General features: G+C 42.9%; 1 protein-coding gene across 1 annotated transcript; it reads right to left on the reverse strand.

Annotated features, from left to right (window-relative positions):
• Positions 1-7,074: 7,074 nt before the first annotated feature.
• Positions 7,075-15,488, reverse strand: LOC306941404 (26S proteasome regulatory subunit 4). Its single transcript, XM_079526847.1, has 11 exons — positions 15,354-15,488; positions 14,813-14,866; positions 14,294-14,390; positions 13,458-13,582; positions 12,084-12,269; positions 11,624-11,752; positions 11,426-11,522; positions 9,922-10,111; positions 8,660-8,811; positions 8,413-8,567; positions 7,075-7,431 (listed from the first exon to the last, which is right to left on the reverse strand). The coding sequence occupies exons 1-11, from the start codon at positions 15,354-15,356 to the stop codon at positions 7,297-7,299; spliced, it is 1,323 nt and encodes a 440-aa protein (XP_079382973.1). The 5' UTR covers positions 15,357-15,488; the 3' UTR covers positions 7,075-7,296.
• Positions 15,489-16,430: the final 942 nt, after the last annotated feature.

Below are 16,430 nucleotides of genomic sequence, written 5' to 3' on the forward strand. Positions count from 1 at the left end.
TGTTAAATAATGCAAGCTATGACTTCTTTGCCTCTCCCACCTCGTCTCACCCTGACATAAACAATTGTTTCTACACTATGGGTTAGGGTTCATAAACTTCTGTTTTCTACTATTATCATTATTATTATCTGCACATTATATTCTGCTTTTCCCTCTTCTACCTTTCTCCCCCTCTTGATTCCCATCACCACCAGAGATCGTGTTTATGTTTTAGGCGCTCTAACACTAATTGCATACAAAAAATGTATGTTTTGTGCTAGGCAGGTTGGAGTTTTGAAATGAGATGAAATGAAGATGAACGTTGAATTAATTTTAAAAAAAAATGTGTACGATTTTATAACTGTCTATGTAAATGAATTATTGAAAAAAGTTAAATAAAGTGTATCCTCTATACATCATCATGCGTCATCTCATTCGGGCCAATCACAATTAGCTTTACACACTTTCATCTACAATGTTCTTTGTGTTTACACACTTTTGTCTTCAATGTTTGTGTTTAAACAATGTTTGTGTTTACACACTTTTGTCTTCAATGTTTGTGTTTACAAAGCTGGACATAGGAGGGGCTAGTAGCACCCTTCAAAAATAATATTCAGAAACAATGCATGAAGCTAGCTATGGTAAATAAATAAGGGACACTAAAATTCAAAGCATAGTAAACTTACAATAGCCTATTATCGCTAAGTAGAAAAAAATCACAATCGTGTGAAGTGAGGGGCGCTAATATTATCATCATACATGATCACATTCCATGCTCAGCCAATCAAATCATCACAAATGTAATTCCGGCCAATCACTTTTGGCATCTTCACTTTTCTGCCCTCACTCTTATCCTCAATATGTACTTTGCTCAGCCAATCAACTCATCATGTTTGTGTTCACACAAACAGACAAAGCTGGGCATAGGAGGGGTTAGCGCGCCCCTCAAAAAACAGACTACCTTTAAAATGGGAGCAGATTATTTGGAGGCCAACTAACTTCACTTTCGTCCAAGGAATGCATTTCCACATTGTGTAGGCTACTACATTAGTAATATGATGCATGCATCATTCATATTGTATTGATCATCAATCATGCATGCCATGCACAGCACGAAAGCTTTCATACCATATTGTACATTCACCCATTCGACCGGTTGGTGGCGCCAAAATGAGTTGGGTTGGCCCAGAGCCATAGAGTAAGAGAGAGTTACGACATTGAGGGGGCAGAAAACTGAGCGCTCGAGCGCTGTTCATGCAGCCCTGGAGAGTGACGAGCTGGAGTTTGAAATACATTGTTTTCAACGAGGGCGGCGCAAAATCGCAAATATCGGGCAATTTTAGGCATGTGTGCAACATGACAACTGTTTTAAAGTATTGTGCAGTGACAACTAAGGTATCTGTACTGTTGTAATATTACTAAAAATAAAGGGATTTAAAAATAATTTATTAAAGCCTAGGCTGTTGCCTGAGTCCAGTGCATTCCGCCAATTTCCGGTGCAGACCAGGGCAATATAAATCTATGTAGAATAGCCGCCATTGGACTGGCCCGGCCCATGAAGTGAACGGAGTTGTCGTAATGTCTTACTCTATGGCTCTGGGTGGGCCAAACCCGGGGGTACTAGTTAACAGCGGAAGGACACTTTTAGTGTAAGACGCTGCTTGGCTTGACACTGGAGAATTTGCTGCGCTGTTATGTGACGGGGTTTCTGATTGGCCGCTGCAGACCCGCAATATTATACTCCATGTATTGGCAGCAATTATTGGCTACGTGGGACCTGCATTGCACCAGGCAGTGGCACTTGATGGAAATATAATAAATATAAATATAAGAAGATTAAAAGCCAAAGCATCTTTCTCCTATAATTTTTCTACAATCTTGTTAATTATCGAATAGATGCAATTTTAATTAACAACAGACTAGCGGATAATCCGATGGCTTTTTCTTTTTTCTTTTTATTATTAGCGCTGGGCATTGCTTGATAGGTTCGAAGGGAAATGCGAGACTTGCTATTGGATGATACGCAACCTAGGCTGATATTCTCCTAGACAGACCTACCTGGATTTTAAGAATGAAGCCAGTTTAGATTGTTGTATTTAATCTACACATAACATAACATTTCAAAGGAAATAAGATTCTATTGAGGACGGTTAAACTGAAACAAGCATGAAGTAGCAGGAAAACCCAGTAGTAAAACCAAATGTTTACCAAGACAGCACCAAAAGTGTTAAAGCAGGCGCTTTAGCCTTTAGTGTTATGGTCGTATTAAGCAGTTATGTTTTACTACTTGTGTACACCAGTCCCAAAGCCTGGTGGATGGAGGGTGCAATGTTTCTAACAACAGCACCACCCAATGGACAGTGTTTAGATCTGCACGGTCGGCAGACTGCACTCTTTCAGCAGTGGTTCTCAAACCTTTTCATGTCAAAGACCCCCAAATGTATTATTTATTTGTCCCCACATTGAGAACCCCTGCTTTACAGACACTTAGTCTGCATGTTATGTCAGGATTGGAACACTGACATGACACAAGTTTGTCACTGTATTTTGTTGAACTGTATCTGTGTTCCAAAGAATTCACTATTGTTGGGTGAAATCCAATTGCAATGAAACAGCCACACCAATGCAACTCCTTGCAACTGCCATAGGGGATAATGGTTGCAAGTATTGCATGTAGCAAGGAGTTGCACGGTGACTCATTGGTGTGGAGTGGGCTTTACATCAGACCCAGTGAGCTGTCTGAGCTGCAGCTGAGGTCCTGTGTCCCCAGCAAAATTGGTTAGTAAGCTTTAGCATCAAAATCTGTTCAACCACTTTAACCCTACCTATATATGCAGTCTGCAGATCTACAAGTTTTGCATTGCGACACAAAAAAGAAAGAGGAAAAAAAGAAGGAAAAAAATAATAATTTAGAACACTTAATGTATGGGTACCCTGGCACAGCATCATTTCAGATGCGGGTCCAAGGCCCAATGCACATTCATTTGGGGGTCCTTGACATGAAAAGGTTTTTAGAACCACTGAGTGCTTGTAGTTAGGCTATTAAAGGAAGGGAGAGCAGCACTTGTGCATTCTTCCTGCACATATTATTTTCCAGACAGGTATAAGCAGCTAACGATTTATATAATAGCCTTATACTGAATTGATTAGGTTAAGAGGCTGTCGCATGGGCGGTCAATTATATTCCATTTTAGTATGCTATAGTATAGAGTACAAATGAGGCATTACTGAACGGGACTGTAAACATGCTCTTGTCTAAACTAAAGCATATTCTAGGAAGAAAATGTCTGTTAAAATGTTGAAAGGATATCCTATACTTATATTCCAGTAGATGATTTCCCCTTATAAACAATTAACTCGTTTGGTGGCCTCATGTGGTTAGAGTGTCCGCCCTGAGACTCGGAGGTTGAGATTCGATCCCGGCCGGGTCATACCAAAGACTCAGAAAAATGTGACGTCTGGTGCCTCGATCCCTACTTGGCACTCAGTATCAAGGCTTGGATTGGGGTAAGTCCCTGTGACATACCAGTATCATGTCCAGGAGGTGTATTTGTATATCATACTGTACATGGGCAGGAGCCTCGTGGCTCGGCAAGGCTTACTTTAATACTTAAAAACAATTAAAAGGTTTAGCCGCTATATAAGGCAACTTATAACTTATAAGTAGAGCTATGCCTTTTATGGTGTCCTTTGGTTCTAATGCCAATAGCCGTCATTGTCACACATGTATACCCTGAAATAGTCACAGAGTTGCAAGTCAATATTAACTGCTGATTTCCTGGAGAGAAAAAATAGGGAAGTTTAGTTTCAAAAATAGGATTTCATTACGTTTTAAGTTTTTTTTTAATATTGAAAAAACACAAATGGCTTCACATATCTTACATGATTTATAATCTGGAAGGTAATGCTGCACTTTACTCTCTTAAGCGGAAAACAATCCAGTGAAGCAAATCTGTCCACATCACCATGATTGAATAGTAATGCGAATGTGACATTTCAGAGAATGCCAAAAGCATGGTCACCACAGCCTTAATATCACCCCCCATCAGTAACTCTGCACTTGCGGGGGAGGTTTACAAATACCCAACCAAGATCTGCCTTGAGCTGACAGGGCAAATACACGCACGCATGCGTAGGCACACACACACACACACACACACACACACACACACACACACACACACACACACACACACACACACACACACACACACACACACTCCGCTTCACATCCACCCAGCATCTTTGGTTCAACATGCCACGCTTGATTTAAAAGTGTAGTCTTTTTTTTGCATTATTTGCTGAATGTGCTGCGATGTGCGAACTGTGGCTGAGATGCATGACTGATTTAATAAGGGTAGAGAGTGAGAGGAAGAGAGAGAGAGAGAGAGAGAGAGAGAGAGAGAGAGGGGCTAAGTGTTCGACCATTCAAGCCGAGCAGGCCCCTGATAATGCCGAGATGTAAATGACGGCCAAGCTACACCAGGCTTTTCTCGCTCGTTGCGCGTGCGTTTTCTAAAATAGGACTGGACCTAAATTAAACGCATGCGTGGGAGAAAACGCGCGAGAAACGCACGAGAAAAGCCTGGTGTAGCTTGGCAGTCAGTGGTTCTCAAAGTGGGGTCCTTGGGGGGGCAGGTCCTTCCAGGGGGCAGCTTCCTGCTGCTGGCTCCATTTCAAGATGAATCAAATCAACGTTACTTTTGTTATGAGTACATGTCACATTGTAGTCCATTAATGATGTGTATGTTGGTTGTCTACCCTCTTCTGCTCTGCTGTCATCTGATAGTAGGGGTTGTTTTCCCTTGTGGTCTCTGAACCACTTTCTGTCAAATTCTGGGTTCATCCGAGCGGAGAGAGAGAGAGAGAAAGACTCAGGCTCCTTTCAAGGTTTAGGTTTCATTTCATGAACCCCTGAAATAATTAATAGCCAGCCTTCTGAAAAGCCTTGGATGCCAAGGCAGATGTTTTAATATCAGTTCAGAGGGAAAACTCACTGACATGAGGTCAGCATGTTGACAAGTTTGTTTTCTACTTCAGTGGGCAGATAGGGCTTTCTATACCAGAGGCATGGGAGAAAGCCCATGCCTTGAAGCCCATTTCAATCCCATTAACAGCCTTATCATTGAGAAATACTGTTACGTCACTGAATGTACCACATGTTTACACTGTACACTTCATGAAGACATACCAGGCCCACTCTGATATGTCAGACCAACAATAAAAAATCACACCCGTGTGAAGTGAGGGCCGCTCTTATCATCGTAGTCCTACATCATTTGCTCAGACACAAAATAGCTGATTTGCTTAGACACTTATGACGTAAATTCTCCATTCATTGTCAATGGCATTTAATGTCTGTGTTAGTTCAAAAATCGACACTATAGCTGAATATAGGAGGCCCCTCAAAAAAAGGTTGGTGGCAAGAAGAGTAGCAACAATTACATTTTTTGGCAATTTGATAAATCTGTTGATAAATCCCCCAACAGCCAATTGCCCCACAGTATCTGAACTCATGAACTGTGTTAATACAATACAACTAGCACTTGTTGTAGGTGGTCTCCATACTCTTCCATTGAGAAATGTCGTGTTGGATAGGATAGGACACCCAATGGCAGTGTTACATTCTGGCAAGAAGACCACAATGTCTGATTGACATTGACACTAGATGGCGATGTGCCACCATCTTTATTAGTTTCGGCATGCACTTTACATTTCTGCTGAGAGCAGGTCAGCAGTCAATGTACACAACACTTAATCTTACAATATACCTTAGTTATGGATTGTGGCTTTGAAAAATTGGGAAATAAAAATAGAAAAGATGCAATTTAACAAACTCAATAAGTAGAGGCTGTTCTCTCCACAAAGTTTTGTACCCTGAAACGAATTACATTAGACACATTTACTTTACTTAGTATATGTCTATCACCGCTTACAGTAGAAATAAGCAATTACAGCAATGCACTGGCATTATGTAAAGGAAAATGAATCTGCAGATGCTGCAACAAGGATAGTTTTCTCCCACCCTGTAACCTTCTCTCCCACATTTAATTATGTGCATCTGTGCTGTCAAGTGTGTGGAATATTCTGGCAATTAGTGGTAGAGCAGTTCTTTTAAAAGGAAGAAGGGAGTGAGGAATTAATTTCAGCATGAGGGAGGACAGGCTGTCCCCTCAGGCCTTAGCCACTATCTCAGATGTTTAGCGATGAGAACAGGTACTTCAGTTTGTGAAGTAGGAAAGTAGTGTAAAACAGAGGTGAAACCAACCATGTGACTCCACATACAAAGACGTACTGCAGGTAACCATGTCTGGGACACAGGGCTGACAGCATTGCGCAGTTAACCATGTCTGGGACACAGGGCTGACAGCATTGCGCATACCGTATTTCACGATTATCCACAATTAACTGGAGTTATGCCGCAATCTAATAGTGTGAAGAAACAGGATCATCCGAATGTAGCGTTTGAAGCCATGTTGGACAGAATAGGTTATCACGTGAAACAAGATGAGCGCTCACTCTATGCCGTCCTGGGGAACACGGTACCCTAGGGACATGACCATGGGTACACCTCCTATGCCCTGTCCTGGGGAACACGGTACCCTAGGGACATGACCATGGGTACACCTATTATGCCGTCCTGGGGAACACGGTACCCTGGGGACATGACCATGGGTACACCTCCTATGCCCTGTCCTGGGGAACACGGTACCCTGGGGACATGACCATGGGTACACCTCCTATGCCCTGTCCTGGGGAACACGGTACCCTGGGGACATGACCATGGGTACACCTCCTATGCCGTCCTGGGGAACACTGTACCCTGGGGACATGACCATGGGTACACCTCCTATGCCCTGTCCTGGGGAACACGGTACCCTGGGGACATGACCATGGGTACACCTCCATGCCGTCCTGGGGAACACGGTACCCTGGGGACATGACCATGGGTACACCTCCTATGCCGTCCTGGGGACATGACCATGGGTACACCTCCTATGCCCTGTCCTGGGGACATGACCATGGGTACACCTCCGCAGACACATGTCGCATCCTCTCAAAACAAGACAATGCACCAAGTCAAAGAACCAGCCGTCTTTTCCATACGTTTATTTTCATATTGTGGATAATTATAAGCCAGACATGACATGCACAAAAAAAACAAATATCAAAAACTCTCTCGGAGGAAGACAGACAATAAATACAACGTCTGACTCCCCCTTTACTCTCTCTCTTTCACACTGCGATGGGCGGGTGCCGTAAAGGGAGGGGGTGGGTGGTGTAGGGGGGGCATGAAAAGGGTGAAATGGTGAAAGGTTAGAGGTACAGTCCCTCTGGTGTGCCCTCCTGTTTCTTGTAAAGGACGTTCTCTTTTGACTTCTTGAAGTCCTCGTTGGTGACCTTCATTCGGCGCTCTCGCAGTGCCATCAGGCCTGCCTCTGTGCAGATGGCCTAGAAGATGAGAGGACAAGAGGACGACAGACGGAAAACCATGAGAGACATCATCATTGCTGTCGGGGCAGAAACCTAAATCTAATCGACATATTCCAACTTTGTGTTTTTCATAAATTAACGGCCCTACTTGTTCATACTACAGTGTCACAAAAGCATCAAACTTAGCAGATCCACAAGCTCGAAGCAAAGCAAAGCTTGTAGATCTGAATTTGAATGCTGAAAAGTTAACAGTTTTGGACATGATGAGGTTTCCACCTGACCGAGACGTTATTCAACTTCCCACTCCGTTGCGATTTAATTTGGTCCAACTGTTTCCATTCCAACGTCTCCATTCCCTGCTAAATCCCTTTGGGTAAAACAGAGGCAATCGAATACGCCAAGAGAAAATGGCTTGTATGGACTACAAAGTGGTTGCTACCTATTTGACATATTATTTTTCTATTTTTTTTGGCACAGAGAAAGCTGTTAAAGCACCCTCATTATTTTTCAATTCCAACTAATACGAGTGCCATTTAACGTTAAGTGGGCCACACAGGTGCCTCATGATGCTGCTAAAGGCATATACAAAGTGCCATTGTGAAAGACCCCACAAGAGGGCGGCAGAGTAAGGCAAATAAGTGGGGTTCCACAATGTTGGCTTACACCTACACAACTCAGCAAAAATGACCTCAGCACTGGGATACCTTAAGACAGTGGTCCAGGAGTCCTTGTGGGGGTCCCCAGCCAAATGTGTTAATACAGCATCACAATCATTTTAACGGCTTTATCCATTTATATGCTGGATATATACACTCCACAATTGTGGAGTCCTTGACACACTAACACTGCCTTAAGAAACCTAGACCGTGGTGCTTCTCACCAGGACAGTCCCATGCTGCAAATAATTATTACAAATTAAATTATGATATTTTTTTGGAATACCCCCTGGAAAACCCTGTCATGAAGCATAATTATGCTCTCCCTCTCTTAATATCGCACCTTAATATCTGCCCCTGATAGGTCGTCCTTGGCCAGGATGAGGTCATCAAGGGTGACATCGTCAGCTACTGTCATGCGGCTGGTGTGGATCTGGAAGATCCTCCTTTTGGTCTTCTCGTCAGGCAGGGGGAACTCGATCTTACGGTCGATTCTCCCTGTAGGAGAGGTCAGTGCAGGGGGTCAGTGCACAGAGTCGACACATGAGCAATGAGCATATGAATATCAAAAGGAGCTAGTGAAATGGGACCTGGTCTGATGAGGGCTGGGTCCAGGGTCTCTATTCGGTTGGTGGCCATGATGACCTTGACGTCTCCCCGCGAGTCAAAGCCGTCCAGCTGATTGAGAAGCTCTAGCATGGTCCTCTGGATCTCTCTCTCACCACCAGAGTTGGAGTCATACCTACACCAGACACACACGGACAGAAGAAAGTCAGCCTGGCCTCAACACAGCCCAACATATCATACCTAGGCCTCTCCAATGTGAAGCATAGCTTTTGATTCTGTGCTCTAAACCGTTATTAGTTGCCCCTGGCAACTGCCTGCCCAGTCTCTTTCTTGCCTCTGCAGAGAGTGGCCCTCGAAATGAAGGGCACCCAAAGTCCAAACTTAAGTAGGCTAAGAGGACATGCCAGAATTAGACTCCTGAACTGGACATGTTCTCTGTTGTTAGCAGAGTTTGCAGCAAACGCATTACATTTGCACAACGCATGAATTATGAAAAAGGTAAAGTCACAATTTATGCCCTCGGTCGGTTCCACTGTGGGAGTAGTGGAATCTAAAGTTAAATCAAATGTCAAATGCAATAACTATGACCTATGTCTGCTAATGTATCCAGCGAGCAATGTTTTCCCTTGAGAATACAAAAAAGGACCCGGTCTTGTCCAGGCAGATGATGTTATGGATTTGCAATTCTCCAAATGAGCTGATAACATCTCCTGCCATTTTTCACTGTTTGCACATAAATAAGCAGACAGTGATCAATTCCTGTAATTTGACACAGTAATCCTTCTGGTAAAGGTTTTCGTTAACAAAAACAATGAACATCCCGGTATTTCTACGTGTTGGTAGCGGTTATACACACTGACGTTCGTCATAGCACCGGCCAGACTGCATAGATATGGCCCCCCCTACAGTGTGTGGTCACCTTTAGACAAGCATCAAATCAAACTCCTAAACACCGAGGCATCTCCTCATGACACATTAGCACCTTGCTCTGATGTTCACAAGGCTCTCTCTCACACGGGTACCACAAAGGGCGGCGGTGGCTCAGGGGTAGAGTGGCTGGATGGCAACCGTGAGGTTGCCAGTTCGAACCCGGGCTCCCCCAGAGTTACTGTCGAAGTGTCCTTGAGCAAGACACTGAACCCCTAATTGCTCCCGATGTGCTAGTTGGCACCTTGCATGGTTTCCGCTGCCATCGGTGTATGAATGTGTGTGTGAATGGGTGAATGTAATGCACAATCTCTGTAAAGCGCCTTGGATAAAGGTGCTATATAAATGCACCATTTACCTTTTAGTCCCGATGGCATCTATCTCATCAATGAAAACGATGGAAGGGGCATGTTCCTCTGCCACCCTGAACAACTCTCGCACCAACTTGGGTCCATCTCCCAGGTATTTCTGGATCAGTTCTGAGCCCACCACCCGCAGGAAGGTGGCTGACGTCTGGTTGGCTACCGCCTTGGCTAGCAGGGTCTTACCTGGAACAAAGGGAGCAAACAAAAACATAATCAGTAGCTGGCATTTTAGTGGCTCATGTGTGTGCGCACACGCACACACGTGTGTTGGGGGAGGGTTAATGTCTGTCTGCGAGTGTACCACATAGTAATAATAATAATAAAGCTTAAGCTTATTTGTATAGCACCTTTTAAGAACCAGTCACAAAGTGCTTTTAGGCACAGATCCAACTGAGACCCCATGTGTTTGGATCAATCTCTATACACCCACAGCATCACAACAGTGCTCCTATGTAGAGAGTTTTGTGGAACGTTCTGCTTTCCCCTTGCATATTGCCCTTCAAAAAAGGTCCCACATGAATGGATGGAATTTACCAATGCAGTGTAACGCAAGTTTATACTGACAGGAAGCACTGGAGAATTAAAAGGTTAGACTACGTACAATTCCTGTACTACATATTCATAAAATTAACAGCACATCTCCCTTTCCGTCCCTCACACACATCAACTACCCCAGAGGTTTGGGAGGCTGACCAGAGATGGTTACTGTCTGATAGAGCTCGTCAATAATCACTTACTGTTGATTGAATAGTAAAAACAAAAATCTTTCCGGGAAAGTAAACATTTTCTGATTACGTACACTGGTTATTAGGGTACACCGCATTGGCCTAGAACATTATTTTTGAGGAGATTAGTATACGCAAGATCCAGCAGTCTCAATCTAAAGGATAGCCTACACAAGATCATATGAGTGGAACAAGTGACCAGAATTTGACTGGAGCAGAGAGGATTTTCAAAAAGGTCAGAGCGACATAGCCACCCAGACACAGAAAAATCACTCAACAATGCAACAGGAGTGCTCGATGAATGTTCACTGTGTCAACAGATCCCGCATGTAATGCTGAACAGACTGATTGCCGTCATTAACATGTCTGGTTGTTAATGCCTTGTGTCAGTTATATTTATATCACCAGTCAAAGGCTATGATTTGAAATGGAAGTGTCAGGTTTTCTCTGCCCCACAGGCACACACACTTGCTTTGCGGGTCCTTTTAGGGCGAGAGAGAGCGTGAGGAGAGATATACAGAGAAAGAACGGAAACTTGGATGGCATGTTTTGCATCATCGTTGCACATTGCAGTTAGATAAATGTTGCATATGTGCACTCTAAACTCATTATAGGGGAAAAGAAAAGTGTAAAAAGAAAGGTTACAGCTTTTATTTGGAGCAGAACGTGGGAGGTGTTCTACATCCACGTGTGGGGTTTCCTATACCGTCCATATGAATGGAATCAGTGTGTGCACATGTGAAAATGGGCTGACTTCATTCATAGCACTCACCTGTGCCAGGTGGACCATATAGGATGACACCCTTTGGGGGCTTTATGCCCATTTCCTCATAATACTCTGGGTGTGTAAGGGGCAGCTCCACTGACTCCTACCAACACAACAGAAAAGACAACATACATTTAGTTTATTTTAGGCTGGGCGGCGCCAACGGGCGTTATGTTCAGACTGGAATGAAGCGCATGTGAGTACCTTGATCTCCTGGATCTGAGCATCCAGTCCTCCGATGTCGGCGTAGGTTTCTTGGGGGGCCTTCTCAACTTTCATCACCGTCACCAGGGGGTCTGTATCATCCATCAGCACCCCGATCACAGCATGTACCTACGGGGTGGCGACAATCACAGCAACTGTCATTATCAAAACATTATTTTTTAAAGAATAAATAAATCTGCAATCATGGATATTTTAAGACCAAACAACCAACGAGATAAACGAGACCCAAGGATTATACATTAAAACAGAAGTGAAAGTAGCAGATCTACAAGCTCACAACACGTCACGATGCGAGTGTTCCCAGTGAGCCAACATGCACAATAGCAGCAGCACCCAGACTGTTTGACCAGAATGGAACAGCGGTAAGGAAGTTGGGAAGGGGCCCCAAGTTCTTTCCAAAATGGCGAGTGTGAATAGAACCCATTGCCCAGCCCGTTACCTTGTGGTTGAGCAGTACGGAGCAGCCAGGCTCCAGCAGGTCCTTATCCACGAAGGACAGGATGCTGACGTAGTGCTCCGAGCCCACAGACGTAGACACTATGGCGTGGTTGTCGTCGATGATTTCCTCCAGAGTGCCCACGGACATGGGGGTTCCCCTCAGGTCATCAACCTTGGATCTCTCCTCCTGAAAGAAACAAAATAATGGATGATATTTCAAGACTATCCCAAGACTATCCCCTCTAATGCAGGTGAAATTGCAACCAATCTTTGAAATTGGACAATGGGGGCAAAATTGGTGTAATTCTGAGCCGGCTGAATCAGCAACACTGCCCGCTAGTCATCACTGAACAGCCAGTAAAATGGAGCCTTCCTGGGTAGGTACCCTCACAAAAACATGCAATAATCCTTGTCTCTAAACTGCTTCCCCCTGGCCAGCTGGGGCGCCTGATGGAGGGGAAAGGAACTGGTTGGAATAAAGTTTTCCTTCCACGTGCTACGTCCAACCAGGGAAACTCCCCCCTGTCAGGTGTAAAGGAGAGACTTGGACACTCATGCATGAAGGAAGCATGAGTTCAAGTCCATTGCTCTCCCCAGGTTGGCTGAGGGTGTGTAGAGCCTAGGATCACATTAGATGATTGACACAGGGGTAAAAAACGGGTTACAAAATCGTGGGATAAAAATTATAAAATAAATAAATAAAAAATGGAGCCTTCAGACGAGTCTAAAGCAGTAGGCCAGCAGAGAGCAAGCTCTTGACACACACTGAACACAATGGGAAGTGTTGTCAGATTTTCACTTCCTCCCAATGCAGTGGTTCATGGGGATCCCAGGGGCTCTTGTGGGGGTTCCAGGGGGGGTCCTTCTAGCTGGGCGACCACCCAGCTAAATTATTGATAGTCAATAATAGGAACCAAATGGACCCTTACAGGTCTGTAACTCCAAGAGGGTAAAATTAAATATCTTTTTTTGTCTCTAGGTATGCGATTTTTCCCGATATTTAAGCAATTCCCAAACCAGTTGCATTTGCTTGGCTGCCGTCTCGCCTGAACGATAACAATCGATCTCTGATAGCAGCAATAATAACGGTAATAAAACTGAGCAGAAAAACTAAACTGCAGTGTTGAGGCTGAGTGGAGTCATGGAGTGCATGGAATTGGAAAATTAAATCCCATGACTGAAAAGGTAATGATGGCGTTTCGGTATTATCATTCTAAACCTGTGTTGCTGCTGTTCTACATACAACAAACCAGTTAAAGAAATCACAGGCTGAGGCATTAACCTTTGACATTTCTGAGACATTCATGTTTATGGAAGTTGCCTCTAAACATGTATTCTATTGCTGGTTTTGGACCAGTTTAAATAACTTTCTGACCTCCTGCTTCTCCTCCAGGGGTTTCATCTGCTCCTGGTTCCTGATGAACTCCTCCTCCATCAACAGGTAGTCCTTGATGCGCTCCTGCTTCAGCAGCTTCAGACGGCACTGAGTGTGAGGCGTAACTGAGACACACACACACAAATTGAGTTTATCAATTCATTTCAACTGTGTGTCAATTCATGTAGGGCTAGGACTGCAACTATCGATTATTTTTTGGGGTGCACGATTATGAAATTATATGACAGATATCCGATCTCCGATTATTTGCAGGGACATATCTGCAGATACCGATTCTGACCGATTCTGATATTATACAGAGGACCACAATGGAAACAAGCCTAGGCCCCATAAGGGCTTGGCCCAAAGTGTTAATAAAGTATTCAATCAATCAATAAATATACTCTTTTCCCTGAATGAGACGAGTATACAATTAAATGTAGAATTTAGCCATCGATGTTCACATTATTATTGCGTCATAAATATCTGTGAAAATAATCTGGATTATTTTTAGACTGATCCGATACCGATATGGTATTTTTAGAGCAGATATGGCTGATTTCGAATACACTATCGATTATATCGTGCATCTCTAATTATTTTAGTAACAATTATTTTATTGATTACTTTTCCTACTAATCAAATAATCGTGAAGCAGTTTTTTTTAATGGTTATAAATATATTATTTGAATCCCTTTTTTTATATCGACAACCGATTAAACCACTTTTATACTATAATGACATGCCCAAAATAGGGACATATTATGAATAGATTATTTTACTGTCAATTGTTCTGATTAGTTAGTTTAATTCATACATCTTCTCCAGTACGATACCTAATGGGAGCTTGCTGGCAGCGTCCGGTCCCTTGGTCTTCTTCTTCTTCTTGCCAACTCTGGTGGGAATGGGAGGTTCATACTTCTTCTTCTTGTCCTGTCCAGGTGAAGACAAGGGTCAGAATAGGGGTCGGAAAAATAGTAATATATATAAATAACCCATTTAGGACATTTTTGACAACTTCTGAAAGTGTTTATTGTGCTTGTGCTTCTATTGATTTAGAAGGTATTTGTAGAATCGGCCTCACTGGGTCTTACTGGGTTAAATACAATTAAATTGCAATGTGTCCTCCACTCACTTCCCTACTACCAACTCAATATATGAAATGTCATATCTAGACACATCCTTACACAGCTCCTTTAATTAACAAAAGGTATGTTGGTGTGCTGTGCTCCAAATTGTTTGTAATGGTAGTTATAGTAATTACATGGCGACAATAACAGTCCATAAAGCCATACAAGATGGTCACCAAAACAAGCTGTGAGATTAGCCAGCAGAAGCTGTGTCATTCTCCTCACCTTGTCATCCTTCTTGCCACCTCCTGGACCGTGACCTCCACTCTGACTTTGACCCTGAAAAACACAACATTATATTAGACATCTCTAGACATATCAAGTACCAATTCACAATTGTCAGTATTTAATTGCCCCGTTATGTTTTGATTGCTGTCATGCTAACAACTGCCAAGCTAACTGAGATTCATCATAAGTTTACTTCATTACGAAGATCACGGGTAACAGCTTCCAATTAGGATCATAAATGTGATCAAATTAAAAAAGGGATGTGAATGATTTGACGTATTAATTGGAGGTTCTTACAAACGGACAGTCATCATGATGACCACTGTTAGCAACGAGCTAGCGTCGGCAAGCTCGAAAACACTTTTTCATTCTGCGGTTAATTCGCGTCTGGGACAATCAACATTCCCCCCGGAGCGGTTCAACAACACAGAATGCGTCGTTGTGAGTGCAACGCGCGATGTCATGTGAGCAGAATTCGTGTTAATTTTTTATTCCAAAATATAATCCATAAGGGAAAGAAAAATGCTTGCTCACTTACCATTGTTGCTTGACGCTCTAGAATGACGTCACGTCAGAAAGTAAGGGTCGCTCTGTAGGACAAACCCATACGCACTTACTAGACGCAGGTTAACCTCGCCTCACCAGGCTTTCCACCAGACGCAGGTTAAACAAGTTAACAACTAGTGGTTTTCAACCTTTTTCATATAAGGTCCATAATCCATTCTTTATTCGGCATTTGAGCCACGGACCACCATGACACTTGTCTTATTACTAGCCTCCCAGAACCAACACTTTTAATATTTTGTTTTCGTTGGAAAAGATTTTGTCCACAATTCCATACTGTTGTTGATGATGATTGGTACCATAAGGAGAGACAACAAACAGGCAACTTGAGTAAAGATGGAACGTTAAAAAAAACAATTCTTCTTCTACATTATCTAATTACGGGTCCATTTGGTTTCATTTTACGCTCTCAAGAGTTAAAGATAAGGGTCCATTTGGTTACCAACTCCATCATTGCTCTGGGGACCACCTGGAATCCCCCGTCAAGGTCCAAGGACCACTGGTGGGTTAAAAGTTAAACACCTAACGCAAGTTAAAGTGATGTTATGTCTTGTTGAAGTTCATATTAACAACCTCTGTCAATAGGGTTACTTTATTATTAGTAATGGCTGGTGTCTGTACTGTACACTTCAGCCAGGTTGAAACCTGGGTGAAATTTATTTTAACTTATATGGTTGAAAAACACATAAAGCTCAACTTCCTGGCTGAGTGCTGACCACACAGCTAACAACATTAGATCTCACGTAAAGTAGGCTATATGATGTTTTAATTATGTTAATTATGTTTTAAAAATGTAAATATTTATATAACTATGATGATACAATATTATACTTTAGAATACGTTTAAAAGTTGTAAAAGAAAACTGCTTGCCTTGAAATAAGGCACTCCTGGCTAGCATGAATGAATAGTAATAATTTTAATTATTTGTGTTTTATAGTGTTGGTAGGTGACTGCTGAGTGCTGACTCATCGTGAGAAGGGTTTATCCATTCATTTTTCTTCAAGCTCCAAAACCAGTCATCTGTTCTGCGTTGGACAAGCCACAAGTACG

The sequence above is a fragment of the Electrona antarctica genome (assembly GCF_951216825.1).
Source record: "Electrona antarctica genome assembly, chromosome: 17".
NCBI lineage: Eukaryota > Metazoa > Chordata > Actinopteri > Myctophiformes > Myctophidae > Electrona > Electrona antarctica.